Raw genomic sequence first — 15,147 nt, 5'->3', positions numbered from 1 at the left:
TTTCTAAAGATGCCAAATGTCTCTGAGATGAGATAGGTTGTTTTATGGTAATAAAGAATTCGTTTTCATCCACCCAATTCTCCCATTTCCGTTACATCAGAAGCCTCTCAGCTGTCCCTTCTCTAGAGTGGGGACAGCACTTTTAAGCCTCACATGATCCTGGGCAGCTCCCAGCTGTGGTCACACTCTGCTTTTGACTACAGCCAACTCCCTCTCCCATGACCTCCCCTGGTCACTAGGAAATCAGGGGAGATGCAGAGCTAAGCCACCTCCAACTGGGTGGGTCCAACCCCCAGCCTTGCCAATTACCAGATGTGTGGCTACTAGCAAGTTACTTAGTATTTCTGAGGTTATTTTTCATCTGAAAAATGGACAAAAAATAACTACTTCCCAGGGTTAACACATGGATTAAGAGAACTGAATGTACACAAAATAAAGCCACACACCAGGCAAATACATGTTACTGCTGTACTGGCCATGAGAAAGTGACCTGATACCAGAAACAAAGCATTTCTGGCTTTATTTTTCTAGAAACCATGACAGATGTGTAGGTATCCATCCAGACTCTCTCGCCCTATTCCCTGCCCATCCGGCAACAAACCCTTCCAAACTATATGAAAGTTTACGTGTCCAGTCTGTGGTTACCACCCAATCACACCACCCCCTTTGGAAGACACACATGCGCTAATAAATGTGACACTGTATACTCGTTTAAAATCTAAACTAGAAAATGAATCAGAGAAAGAAAGAGTGAAATTGCACAACTTCACCTTTAGTTTAAACCTAAAACCTTGACTTTTCAACCTTGGATGTCACTGGAATCACCTGGGAACTTTTTTTAAAGTTTTTTTTTTTTTTTTTTTTTTATATATTTTTGGCTGTGTTGGGCCTTCGCTGCTATGTGCGGACTTTCTCTAGTTGGGGCGACCAGGTGCTACTCTTCGTTGCAGTGCGCGGGCTTCTCACTGCAGTGGTTTCTCTTGCTGCGGAGCACGGGCTCTAGGCATGCAGGCTTCAGTAGTTGTGGCACACAGGCTCAGTAGTTGTGGCACGCAGGCTCAGTAGTTGTGGCACACGGTCTTAGTTGCTCTGCGGCATGTGGGATCTTCCCAGACAAGGGCTTGAACCCGTGTCCTCTGCATTGGCAGGTGGATTCTTAACCACTGTGCCACCAGGGAAGCCCACCTGGAACTTTTTAAAGCACTCGGATGCCTGGCCATCCCCCCCTAGAAATTAGTGATACAATTAGTCTAGGTGAGGCCCGGGCTGTTATTTTTTTGAGCTCTCCAGGTGATTCCTAAGTGAGGCCAGGATTAACCACCACTAACCTAAAGCTTTTGGATGGTCTACAATTAAAATTGTAAAAAGTCTGAGTAAACTAAGTCTGTCCACCCTTTACATGCTCTTTTCATCACATAATCAAGGCACTAAAGGAAACCTAAAAATGGCAGAGGGGGGTGGAGGGGAGGAACGTCCCATAAAGGAGAAGAGTATGAGGGAGAATACCAAGCTTAGTAAAAGGAAAGGTAAACAGGTCAGAGTGTCATTTACTTTTCTGCATCCCCTAATACAGGAAGGAGTTGCTGCTGAGAAACAAATGAGAGCACACCACAAGACCCCTCCTCATGACCAGGTCAGTGTGATAAAGTCAAGCATAAAAACCATGCCCAAAGGAGGCAGATCAGAGTAAGCCGGATGAGCGAATGAACGAGTGAAGAACTAAAGAATGAGATGGTTTCGCCTGGTGACACTGAATCATGGAATCTTCGCTTGGCAATGCTGGAACATTGCCACCACTGGGCCTCCCTCCCCCCAACGCAGGAATCTCCTCCATAACACCCACCCCTGGAGAAATGAAACCTGGGTTTGTAAGTTACAAATGCAGCATTTGTCATCTCTTCTTATTCCCTGGTCTAATAGATCAATTGTTCTCACTTTTAACACCTTTCCTCACACATGCTAATGGATATGTAATTTGCTTTTAAAACGAGTGTGGCAGGGAAAGCTTCAACGTGGTCAGCAAGACAGAAGGGAGGCCAGTGGGCAAAGACTAGGGAGGAAAAGATCCCTGACTTCAGGGGGTGTTTAGGGCAACATCAGATAAGAAAAACTGACTTCAAGCAAAGATAAGAGTATTTACTAGATGAGAAGAAGGACTCAGTATGTTAGCTGAGATGGAGAGAGTTAACGCAATGACGCTTTACTGAAAGTGAGGGTGGAGCTGGGAAACGGACCTCGAAAGCAAATTTTTAAAACTCATTTCTGAAAAAAAGCTAGCTCCATGCAGCGAGCATTGTGATCAGCCCCAGTGTAGACACAATTTGTTTTTGTTTCCGTTTGAGCCAAACTTCCAGGAGTCTCAAGCATTTAGAATAATTTTGAACTTGAAGCAGAAAGCAGTGAAAATCAGCCCTCCAGGGCTACAAGCAATGACAAAAATGTCCTGGAATGGCAAAACTTGGAAGATGATACCTGCTTATATGAGTACAGTCCGATGAAGCCACTCCCTGCACCAGCTGGGAAGTGTGGGGGTGGGCAGGGGGGGTGGATAAGGGAGGGAAGAAGAGAAAAAATGAAAAGTCTACAAACAGCAAAGGCAGCAACCATCTGGCAGCGAGGATAAGAGCAACAGCATGGCAGACTTCAGCCAGAGGCTGGGAGAGAAAGGGCTGGAGGGAAAAATAACTCAGAGCTTGTCTGCAGGTCAAGGACACAAAAAGCAGCCATAGCACACCTGGGTCACATTAGAAGTTCAACAATCCCAAGGTGGACCCCTCTACAGGCTGGATGGTGAGGGGGGCGGCGGCAGGTGGCAGTGGAGCAGGGCATGTGGATTTAGAACAAGGGTCCCTCAGGCGACTCATCTCAACACTCACACATTCACCAGCCAGGGTCCCTGTCCTCCCCGTCGCCACAGACCACAGAGGCTGACAAGAAGCATCCCTGTGTCCTGCACACACAATGCTATGGGTCTGCAGTCTTGGAGGAGGGTGGACAGAGGGCTCCTGAGGGCAGTGAGTGCCAGGAAAACCATAATACAACCACATCCTGTAGCCTGCGCCCCTGTTTTTCACAAGCATCAGACAAAAGAAACAACATCCCACAATGCAAGCTCTGGGCTTTCTCTAGGAATATGATGGAGTGTGGTTACTGCTGGTCCAAAGCTAACTAGAAAGGACAAACACAGAATCAATGCAGTTGACAGAACTGCATATGTTCTGTATATGTTCCTCATTTCCCTCTGTAACTTCCATTTCTCAAGCACCTGCCATACGCAAGGCCTTATCCTAGCTACCTTCATTCAAGCCTCCCAAGAACCCAGTGAGATAAGTGTCATTACTCCCATTTAATGGGTGATGCTACACGCTCAGAGAATTTAAGTAACTTTACACAGATTTCAACGTGGCAGCACACATTTACCTGCAACATGTAACAAGTATGGAAGGGCAAAGATGTACCTGCCTACTTGCTGATTATTGGGGGGTTTCTGTTTGTTTGTTTTTTAACTCAGTGCAAGGTCACTTTACAACTAGAATTTTTTAAGACAGAAGAGCTTTTCTGTTGCTGGACAATTCTAAGAGCTCCCTCTCTAGAAAAGCAGCATCAGTACCTGTTAATGTGTTTACATCTTTCTGGCTGCCAATTCCTCATGACATTCACACATGCTTCTCCTGGACCACTCTTCCTGCCCCGCCCATGCCACCCCATGAGCTGGGCCAAGGGCAACTTCTTGTGCCCCACAGAATAAATATAATAATTATCTGTGTACTTCACAGTTTTTCCTCTCTAGACAGCACACTCCTTTTGCATCTATAGCCCTGACACCTGCCACAGTGCTCTGTTACCAACAAGTGCACAACCAATGCTGTGCATCCAACATGGGAATGAATTAAACTATGGACCAATATGAAATGGCCAAGAAGGATTATTTCTAAAAAGGAGGAGGATACAACAATAGTCTATGCCTCTCCCTGTACCTCCCCTCCAAAAAATAAAAGAGAAATATTTGAACTTATAACTCCATATTCTGATCAATCACCTTCAGACAAACTTCTTATAAAGACTGCTGCAGAAATAGGCAAAGAAGTACTTTGGCCTGGCTAAAAACTGGCACCATGATTAGAAAGAAGGACTCAAAGTTAAAGTAAGGGCTTCCCTGGTGGCGCAGTGGTTGAGAGTCCGCCTGCCGATGCAGGGGACACGGGTTCGTGCCCCGGTCCGGGAAGATCCCACATGCCGCGGAGTGGCTAGGCCCGTGCGCCATGGCCGCTGAGCCTGCGCAAAGTTAAAGTAAAATTCCACTTTGGCTTTGCTGTTTGTATTTTTTGGCTCAAACTAAGACACGGATGAAGAAATTTTCCTGGGAGGAGTCAGGCTGGCTTTCTCTGATGAAATATTTTATCAACCTAGCTTCCACTGATTAGTGCCCACTGCTGACACAATTTCCAAGAACTTGCTATCCATCTTAGTTTTCCTTTTCTAAATTGAAAAACAGTGGTCATGCAAACCATCCCCAACTTTCAATCCCAACAGTCATAACAACAGCTTCACATTCCCAGAGGTCAATACAGAATATACCTAGTATTTCTAGCAAATCACTGTCTATGACACACCCGTGTACAGAAAACCAAAGACAGTCCTGGTCCTCAGATTTCTTGGTGCTCCAGGCCTCTGTCCTGATCCAAAGAAGGAGGGGGGGGGACTTCCCCTGATGGGGCAGTTTAGGAAAGGGACCCAGGCCTGCACAGGGCTCCACTCTCTCCCCTTTGGAAACCAATGGCTGCAGGCAGCAGCCATTCCTCTGGTCATCTCCAGAGCTGCCTAAACACAAGGGGTAAATAAATTCAGCTCAGGAGAGCGGTCTCAGCAGGCCCTCTTGGCCAAAACTCCTAAGCCACATTCTCCAGTCAAGCCTCTACCGATAATAAAGGTGATTCTGGATTCCTCTCATGCCATCGACTCCCTGCTTCTCTGTCAGCTTAGGTGTGCAACGTGTACGTGAGAGGCCTAACCTACTAGACTCGCTCAAGCCTCAAAACAACAAACAACAGCTTGCTCTGCGGGCGCTGTTCTAAACTCTTTACTCGGTGATCACATTTAATCCATCTCTCCGAGGTAAGGACTATAATAATCTCCATTACACGGAAGAGGAAACTGAGGCACCAAGAAGTTATACAACTTGCTCAAGGCCACCCACCTAGAATGGGGCAGAAGCAGAAATTGAACCCAAGCAGACTGGCTCGAGGACCCAAATCTTACCCACACGCTATAGCACCTCTCAAAACAACATAGCTAACGTCTCCTGCACATATTCTTCAGGCTGGGTAATTGACATGTATTCATCTACACACACCTTTTAGATAAATGAATTCTCACAGCAATACTGCAAAGTAAGGAGAATTATTATTCCATTTTCAATATGGGAAACCAAAGAGAAGGGAGGTGAAGTAACCTAGCCGGTGGTCAAGCCTCAATTTGAACCCTGTCTGACTATAAAGCCTGACCCCTCACCTGACCCCCTTAAAGTTTAAGCCACATAAACTTCGTTTACAACCACCCTAGGGAGGAGAAAGACGGACTTAAGAGACATATCAACCAATGTAGTGTGTGAACGTTATTTGCATCTGACTTTGAACAAAGTGTTAAAAAAAGAGAGACGGACAGTGTCAGGGGTCCCCAAGACCACCCCGGGTTCAGTGATTCCCTAGAACTCACAGAACTTAGCATCTAGGCATACTCAGGCCGTTATTTATTACAGCATTTAGGTACAAAGCAAAATAAGCAAGGAGAAAAAGCACAACAAAGTCCAGAGGAAACCAGCACAAGCTTCCAAGAATCCTCTCCCAGAGTCATGCAAGACATGCCTAATTTCCCCAGCAAGCTGTGGCAACTCCCGTGAAATGCTGTCTCACAGGGAAGCTCGTTAGAGACTCGGCACCCAGGGTTTGTACTGGGGGCTGATCATAGAGACACCCTCTGACTCCCGGAAGGAAAGCAGGTGCTCAGCATAAACCACACTGTTTGCACAGATGGCTTAGGCACTGTGAGCCACTCTTACCAGTTAGGGTGGTGGGAACCCTCCAGAAAGCCAAGGTCCGGATGCCAGCCAAGGGCTAACCTTGCCAAGAGGCCTTTCAAAGGGCAGCAGTCTCAGGCCTGCATGGAAACTCTTTTCTGCACAGAGACAATCTGGGAAACTGATCATGCTACTTGGAAATGTGAGGATGTGAGGTATTACTGTTCATTTTGTAGATGTGACCACAGTATTACTAAAAAAAAGTCTTACCTTTTGGAGATATATCCTGAAATATTCACAGATAAAATGATACAGTGCCTGCTATTTGCTTCAAAAATGGGGTGGGGGGGAGTTGGTGGGATAGAAATTCATTATTGAAGCTGAGAGACAAGGCACTTGGAGGTTCGCTAAACTATCCTCCCTATTCAGTTCTGGTTTGAAATTTTCCACAATATAAAGTTTTGGGTTTGTGTGTTTGTTTTTCCATGAAGAATCAAAGAGAAATGCCTAAGAAAAGAAATGAGGGAGAAGTTGAAGCAAGGGAGAGAAATAGGGGGCCGCATCATACATGAGTGGTAGCTCTGAGCAGGCAAACTCAGCACTGCACTCAAAACATACAACAGACCAGGTGATGAACGCTGGCTCCTGCCCAGACAGGGCTTACCGTCACTAGAAAAAGTGGAAAACGCTAACTTCCATGTAGGCCACTTACTCCTCAACTCTGGATTAAGTCTGATGTGCTTTTCATTTTCAGCATCAGACAGTGACTCGCCTCAACACCACATCACGCTGAGGGGGTTTTCTAGCACACAATCAGTGAACTGACAACGCTAGGAAATTTTTCTGACTGCCTGAAACACTGAAAACTACGCTTTCTGGGCTCTAAGTGGACACTTCATCACTGAGATATACTTCTTTTTGTAAGTTGACTTCATCATGGTTAAGCCACTAAGGGTCTCAGTATAAGTCAAGAACAGTTAGTCATTCTAAGCTCAAGAGGCGAGAAGGAGTTTTCATTCTACTTTACTAATTGCCTAAGTTATTCTATACCATCTGCCTGGAGAACTGCCATTCAGTAAAATACTAAGTAATACATAATGGAAAAAGTGAAATCCAATACATGTAAGAAAAGATCAAACTGTGTTTTTCATCAAGAACCAAATGGGTCCTGTTGGTACTAAACAAAGTATACTAAAGTATCACTGAAGTGACAACAGGCCATCTCAGCAGTGTGCTAACTGGTATGGGATACAGCCTTAGGCTGACAACAAACAATACACTCACTGCTCAAGGAACAATAGGATCTCACAGGCGTAAGTGGCGCTGGGAAAACCGGACAGCTGCACGTAAAAGAATGAAATTAGAACACTCCCTAATACCATAGACAAAAAAAAACTCAAAACGGATTAAAGTCCTAAATGTAAGACCAGACACTATAAAACTCTTAGAGGAAAACACAGGAAGAACACTCTTTGACATAAATCACAGCAAGATCTTTTTTGACTTGCCTCCTAGAGTAATGGAAATAAAAACAAAAATAAACAAATAGGACCTAATGAAACTTAAAAGCTTTTGCACAACAAAGGAAACCATAAACAAGATGAAAAGACAACCCACAGAATGGGAGAAAATATTTGCAAAAGAATGAACGGGCAAAGGATTAATCTCCAAAACATATAAACAGCTCATGAAGCTCAATATTAAAAAAACAACCCAATCAAAAAATGGGCAGAAGATCTAAATAGACATTTCTCCAAAGAAGACACACAGATGGCCAAGAAGCACATGAAAAGCTGCTCAACATCACTAATTATTAGAGAAATGCAAATCAGAACTACAATGAGGTATCACCTCACACCAGTTAGAATGGGTATCATCAGAAAATCTACAAACAACAAATGCTGGAGAGGGTGTGGAGAAAAGGGAACCCTCTTGCACTGTTGGTGGGAATGTAAATTGATACAGCCACTATGGAAAACAGTATGAAGGTTCCTTAAAAAACTAAAAATAGAACTACCATATGACCCAGCAATCCCACTACTGGGCATCTATCCAGAGAAAACCACAATTCAAAAAGACACATGCACCCCAATGTTCATTGCAGCACTATTTACAATAGCCAGGTCATGGAAGCAACCTAAATGCCCATCGACAGACAAATGGATAAAGAAGGTGTGGTACATATATACAGTGGAATATTCCTCAGCCATAAAAAGGAATGAAACTGGGTCATTTGTAGAGACATGGATGGACCTAGAGACCATCATACAGAGTGAAGTAAGTCAGAAAGAGAAAAACAAATATCGTACATCAACACATATATGTGGAATCTGGAATAATGGTACAGATGAACCAGTTTGCAAGGCAGAAACAGAGACACAGATGTAGAGAACGTACGGACACCAAGGGGGGAAAGTGGATCAGAGCCTGTGCTCCGCAACGGGAGAGGCCACAACACTGAGAGGCCCGCGTACCGCAAAAAACAAAACAAAACAAACAAACAAAAAAAGATCTCACAGGCAAGCAAAGAACTGCCTGTCCTTGAACTGCATGGGGGCAAGAGGAGCAAATGCCTGAAGAAAATAAAAAATTATTCCAAGGATTCCAGGGAAGAAAACTAGTGGGTAGTGTTTTTTCTTGTTTAATTAATTAATTTATTTATTTATGGTTCATTGGGTCTTCCTTGCTGCGCACGGGCTTTCTCTAGTTGTGGCAAGCGGGGGCTACTCTTCGTTGCAGTGTGCGGGCTTCTCATTGTGGTGGCTTCTCTTGTTGTGGAGCACAGGCTCTAGGCGTGCGGGCTTCAGTAGTTGTGGCTTGCGGGCTCTGGACTGCAGGCTCAGTAGCTGTGGCACATGCGTTTAGTTGTTCCGTGACATGTGGGATCTTCCCGGACCAGGGCTTGAACCTGTATTCCCTGCACTGGCAGGCAGATTCTTAACACTGTGCCACCAGGGAAGTCCCTAGTGGGTAGTTTATTTTGTTCTTTTATTTTATCAGTAGATATTAATCCAATGCTATCAGTAATCACTTTTTTTTAAAGTAGGTCTGGATGGACTCCATTGACTGTGCTTTTGTAAAAAATTTTTATTGAAATATAGTTGATTTATAATATTGTGTTAGTTTCAGGTATACAGCAAAGTGATTTATATATATATATATATATATATATATATTAGATTCCTTTCCACTATAGGTTATTACAAGATATTGAGTATAGCTCCCTATGCTATACAGTATACAGTAGGTCCTTGTGGGTTATCTCTTTTATTTATAGTAGTGTGTATATCTTAATCCCAAACTCCTAATTTATCCCTCTCCCCCCCCCGACTTTCCCCTTTGTTAACCATAAATTTCCTTTCTATGTCTGTGAGTCTATTTCTGTTTTGTAAATAAGTTCATTTGTATCATTTTCTTAGATTCTAGTGGATAGTTTTAATTCCAGAAAAAACTAAAAAGTTGCCTTCTACAAGGAAGATAAATAAATGTCAGACTTCAAGGTCACATGGTTGGATGGCTGAGCTCAGACTGACTGAACACACCTCCTCTCTCACTCAAATGGGAAATGTTTGTTTTTACAGCAAGGCTCTTTTGTATTATTTTTTCTAAGAGGAAACATGTCACAGTAGTTGCTAATATTTTTCTCCTCTCTTCTTGGTGAGTTGTCCACGTTTCCAGCAAGACATGGTTAAAATACACTGCTACTGCTTTTCAATAATAAGCAAACAGGGCTTCCCTGGTGGCGCAGTGGTTGAGAGTCCGCCTGCTGATGCAGGGGACACGGGCTCGTGCCCCGGTCCAGGAAGATCCCACATGCCGCGGAGCGGCTGGGCCCGTGAGCCATGGCCACTAAGCCTACGCGTCCAGAGCCTGTGCTCCACAATGGGAGAGGCCACAACAGTGAGAGGCCCACGTACCGCAAAATAATAATAATAATAATAATAATAAGCAAACAATTAGAATAATCCCACCAAGAAAAGAACCTTGAAAATACACAGAATAACTACTGCAAAAGAGGTTTTCTCTGTCTTGAAACTGACTTTACTAAATAAATCTGATAGCACTGGGAATTGCTCTGGTCCTTCAATTTTTCAAAAAAGTAGGGAATAAGAGGAGAGAAAGGCTCAAAAACTGAAGGACAACTGATCCACAAATATAAAAGATTTCGCTAGTCTTTGTAGTAGAAACTACAGTAGTCACAGTACCAGAAAGAAAATAAAGAACCAAAGTGAGAAAATAAACAAAAATAAATATTTGCTTGTTTTATGTTTCGCAATCAGCCTCTCTTTTCTTACCAGGAAAAAAATACAGAGTGGTCTAGGTGTTGGCTAAAAGAAGTAAAAGCTTAGAAATTTTAATTCAACTTCTCCTAATGTCCATCTGTCTCTCTTTCTGCCATACTATGTCCCACTCCTAGGTAGTTGCCACCAGAAATGAAAGCACGTGTGCACAAGAAGTTACTGAGTCACCCCTTCTCCAGCCTGAATGTTAGCAGTGTAACATCAATGCAGTTATTATCACGTTACCCTAAAAAATACATAAACCCTCAAAGGCTCTGTCTTATGACTCATTGACAGGAATGGATGGGATAAGACTCCACCTCTCTCCCAAGTAATAAGGGAACTGTTAAAAAAAAAAAGGTTCCCTTGAAATGCTCAAATTCTCCAGTTTTTAAGGGATCAGAGGCTACCAAGTACCCTAAGTATCCCAAAGGAAGAGACAATGGCATTCTAAGCAATGAACGACAAAGTTTCCATCTAAGTTCCATTCAGAGTGACTGGAAATACATGGAGAACCACCTCCCTCCCTTCAATGTATTTTGACAGAAAGAAAAATAAAGTTTTTAAGAAGATCCAAGTCATACCTACGAACATATTTGATTCATTCATCGCGCTTATTAAAGTTCACAAAGGTCCCAATTCAGTTGTCAGCAACAAAATATTCCCACAAGGAGAGACGCCCAAAAAATTGCTTTCGTGCTGGCTGACACGGGTCTTAAAGAAGGAGACACGCAGCTTGACATTCGGCATCTAGTTCTTGAGGACAGAGACAGCAGGGTGCCCTCCAACAGTCGTTCCATAACTTAAAGCTCTCACAATCCAGAAAAAATAAAAACAAATTGGGGGGTGGGAGGCAGGCTACTGACACAGAGCTGCCCACTTATAAAAAAAAAATTTGCCAAGCAAGTGGAGATTTTTTTTAAAATACCACCCTTTACTGTCATAATTTTCTAACAGAAAGAATATTTTAAAGTCAGAAAGTAAAAAGGACATACCCTTTTAAAAGTGATTATGTCTGTTTGCCCATCACCACATCACAAGAAAATGGCTAGAGAGGTTGTCACCACATGGAACGTATGTTTGGATACAATGTAGTAGGGTTGGCTACCTAGGCACAGAGGTAGACTATGTTTCCCAGCCTCCCTCACAGTAGGTGTGGCCATGTGACAGGGTGCTAGACAATGGAAGGTGAGTAGAAGTGACCTACACCACTTCCAGCCTGGCCCCTAAACCTCCCTCATACTCTCCTCCATGCTTTTAACCTTCTGTGACTAGACAGTGAGGTGGAGGGCAACATTAAGAAACCATGTGTTGACAACGGGGAGTCCTCCTTCAGCCTGCAGCCCTCGATAACTGTGGGCCGCAGAGTACTCACTACCCCCTTCTTCAACCTCAAACCACTTTGGCTAATCATGTAAGAGAGAAATAAACTTCTAATATGTTTATGCCATTATACACTTTGGGATGTATAATATTATTACAGCACCTGGCCCATACATGACTGTACTTAAAATATGGGCTATGAATTAAGGATAATAAGACAAACAATCCAATGTTTTAAAGGACAAAAGATTTGAACAGATACATCAAAGAAATATATACCAATGGTCAAATAAGCATATGAAAAGATGCTCAGCATCACTGGTCATCAGAGCAATGCAAATACCACTTCCTACCCACCAGAATGGCTTAAATTAAAAGAATGACAATACCAAAAGATGACAGGATGTGGAGCAACTGGAACTCTCAAACTCAGTTGATGCAACTGTAAAATGGTACAACTGCATTGGAAAAAGGCTTACAAGTTTCTCACAAGACATTCAATTACCTTATTCACTTACCCAGCAATTCTACTCATAGGTATGTTTTAAGAGAAATAAAAGCATATGTGTACAAAAAGATTTACATAAGATTCTTTATAGAACCTTTATTCATAACAGCCACACACTGGGAATAGCCCAGGTGCCCAGCAACCGGATAAACATGTGGTGGTCTAATCATACAATGGAATACTACCCAGCAATAAAAGAACCATGGATACATGCAATGACGTGAATGAAGTCTAAAACATGTTTTTAAATCTTAAAACATATTTGCTGAATGAAAGCAGCATTACACAAAAAGTACATAAATCGACGGTTAAAAAAGAAAATCAACATGGCTGCCTGAGGCAAGACTGCAGGGGTTGCAGGAAAAGACTGGAAACAGCATGAGGGAACATTCCAGGGTAATGAGAATCTTCTGTACCTTAATAAAGGAACCGGATGCACAGGTGTTTATATTTATCAAAAAGCAGAGAATGGTGCACTTAATATTTGTATACTTCCTTGTATATAAATTTTGCCTTAAAAACATAAATAAGCATTGAATTCTGTTAATTTGCACACTTACTGTTCAGGGGTCAAGTCTGCTGATGTCTACAACTTACTCTGAAATGCACCTCCAAAAAACAGGTTAAAAGATGTATGAAGGGACAGACAGATGGAAAAACATGCAATAAAAAAATACACAGCAAAAAATATGTGGTGGATATATGGGCATACACTACACAATTCTTCCCACTTTTCTGAATGTTTGAAAATTTTCAGAAGAAAGCACTGAAAAATTACAAAGGCCATGTGATATATGCAAAATTCCGTTTGGTGGGGGGAGTCACCTCAAAGAAATAAGCAGTTTTCACTCAGAGCAGCTCAAGTAAGAAACAACAAGACATCAATGTGACGGCCAATCAGGACAATGTAAACAGTGCACTGAGATGCATGGGCAGAGGAGACAGCAGTATTTCAACTAGAAGTACCCAAATTATAGATGTGCTTTGCGAGCCAGCTGTTTCTCACATGGGTGACCAGGTGGGGTAAATCACCAGCGAGGTCATAATGACTTAAAAACAGTTAATGATTCTCCCAAACAGTGAAGAGGCAAGCTAGTCTCAGGGGAGTCCTTTAAAGAGAATAAATTTTGTTTTATGAAAAACTCACTACATTGTCCATATTTTTTTCAGTTCACCAAGTATTCATGAAAACCTCCATGTGAACCAGGATGCAGCAACCACTGGGTATGGAGAGAGTCCTGGCCCCAAGAAGCTGAGTTCTAACCTTGACCCTGCCACTAACTAGCTGCCTGTCCTTGATTGATAAGATGCTAAGTCTCTCTGGGTCACTTTGACTAAGAACTCATGAAAAACTAAATACCCTAGTAGCATATAAGGAGGAAAATGATAAATTTTCCAGGCTCTTAGAAGAGAATGGCAGCCTTCCCACAAACAGGGAACTATAAGGCAATCCATGGGAACTCAGCATTAATACTAGTTCATTAACACTAACCTGGTTTTAAGAAAGAGCGCTAGACATGACTCTAGTCCTCTCTCTGCCATTAACCAGCCACCATGGGAACTGGGCAAGTCCCTCAGACTCTCTGGGCCAATTTGACAAAAGAAGACTCAAAGCAGAAACTAACACAGTATTGTGAAGCAATTATACTCCAATAAAGATCTATTAAAAAAATAATAAACGCTCTCATCCCATCCAACCTTCTCAGAGATGCCCTTCAAGGCTCTGCACCCCAGGGTACAGGCCAGGAATGCCTGGCCCACCACCACTGGGCTGAAATCCTACTCATCTTTAAAGCGCTTGTTCAGATGTCAGCTGCTTTGAGAAGCCTGCCAGCCCAGTTGGTCACTCCCTGTACACTCTGCAATTAACCTATATTAGCGCCTTCACCACGTTGGATGGTAATCATTTGTTTATCTGTCTTGTCTCCCAGACTGGACTCGGAGCTTCTGTGTGGTGCAATTCTGGCCTCATTGGAATTTGTACCACTCACCCAGCACTGTTCTTAGCACATGCTGGCACTCAAAGCATATGTGTAAATAAGTGCATTAATTAATCACTAAGGTCACTTCTAGCTCTAAAATGCTAGACTTGATGTTTTTAAGTGCAAAAGAAATCATGGGTGTAAACATCTTTTTATTTAGTTGTTTAATGCTGTGTGTACGGTGCTGCGGACGTCGACATGATAAAACACGGTTCCTGTCCCCCTGGTACCCCACAAATATGAAAGCTGGCAGTCACTGAGCAAGGGCAAAGCTAGAGCCTGTTCCGACTTCCCCCCTCACTTCCTTTCCTGCAGCTGCAGCTCTCTGCCTCTTTCCACGTGAGCCTTCACTCCTGCCTCAAGTTGCGACCTCTGACCCAGCTGGCAAAAGCGCAAAATTATAAGCCAACCACCCGCGACCTGCGACCCGCGACAAATCCTGCACACACACACCACACACACACCACACACACACACACACACACACACACCGCCCGTTATCTTGGTACAGCCCTACCGAACCGCCGCGCTGGAGAAACAGGAGCGGTTACTCGCGGACACCTAGCTTTCTGCGCGGACCGTAGGGCCGTCTCAGTGAGCGCAGGGTGTACCTGCACGGCTCGCTGCTCCTTCCAGAGCTTCATCTGGTCGCTAGCTGGATCCCGGCTGTCCGCCATTATGTCTGGCGCTGCAGAACGCTGCAGGGTACCTCTACTCTCGCGTCTCCAGCCCCGCGGCTAAAATTGGCTACTTCAGACTCCGCCCCTCAGCTCCGGCCCTTGTCCCGCCCCCCTTGGCGGGACCGCCTCCTGATTGGCCGCTCGAGCGCCAGGCGGGATGGGATTGGAAACCAAATAGGGGTGGGGCTGGAACTCGGAGGGGGAGAGGTTGGGGAGAAGCTGGGGAGGGTTTGGTAAAGGTGGGGAGACCCGCGGCTCAGACCCCCTAACCGCGGGATTAAGGAACCTAGGGCCGGGGCCCCGAGTACCAGGACGTGACTCTCTCCTCGGTTTATCAGCATCCTTCAGGTTGCCCTGG

General features: G+C 43.9%; 1 protein-coding gene across 1 annotated transcript in view; it reads right to left on the bottom strand.

Annotated features, from left to right (window-relative positions):
• CAT (catalase) overlaps positions 1–14,892 on the bottom strand; it is a 39,392-nt gene extending 24,500 nt beyond the window's left edge. The window contains exon 1 of the mRNA XM_024752613.1: positions 14,721–14,892. Coding sequence (XP_024608381.1) covers positions 14,721–14,786 — 66 coding nt within the window. The 5' untranslated portion in view covers positions 14,787–14,892. The remainder of the gene's footprint in view (positions 1–14,720) is intronic.
• Between the last annotated feature and the right edge of the window lie 255 nt (positions 14,893–15,147).

This window comes from Neophocaena asiaeorientalis, unplaced genomic scaffold, assembly GCF_003031525.2.
Source record: "Neophocaena asiaeorientalis asiaeorientalis breed wild unplaced genomic scaffold, Neophocaena_asiaeorientalis_V1.1 scaffold196, whole genome shotgun sequence".
In the NCBI taxonomy this organism is placed as follows: Eukaryota; Metazoa; Chordata; class Mammalia; order Artiodactyla; family Phocoenidae; genus Neophocaena; species Neophocaena asiaeorientalis.
The sequence above is the reverse complement of the archived record's forward strand: the minus strand, read 5'-3'. Positions and strand labels throughout refer to the sequence as shown.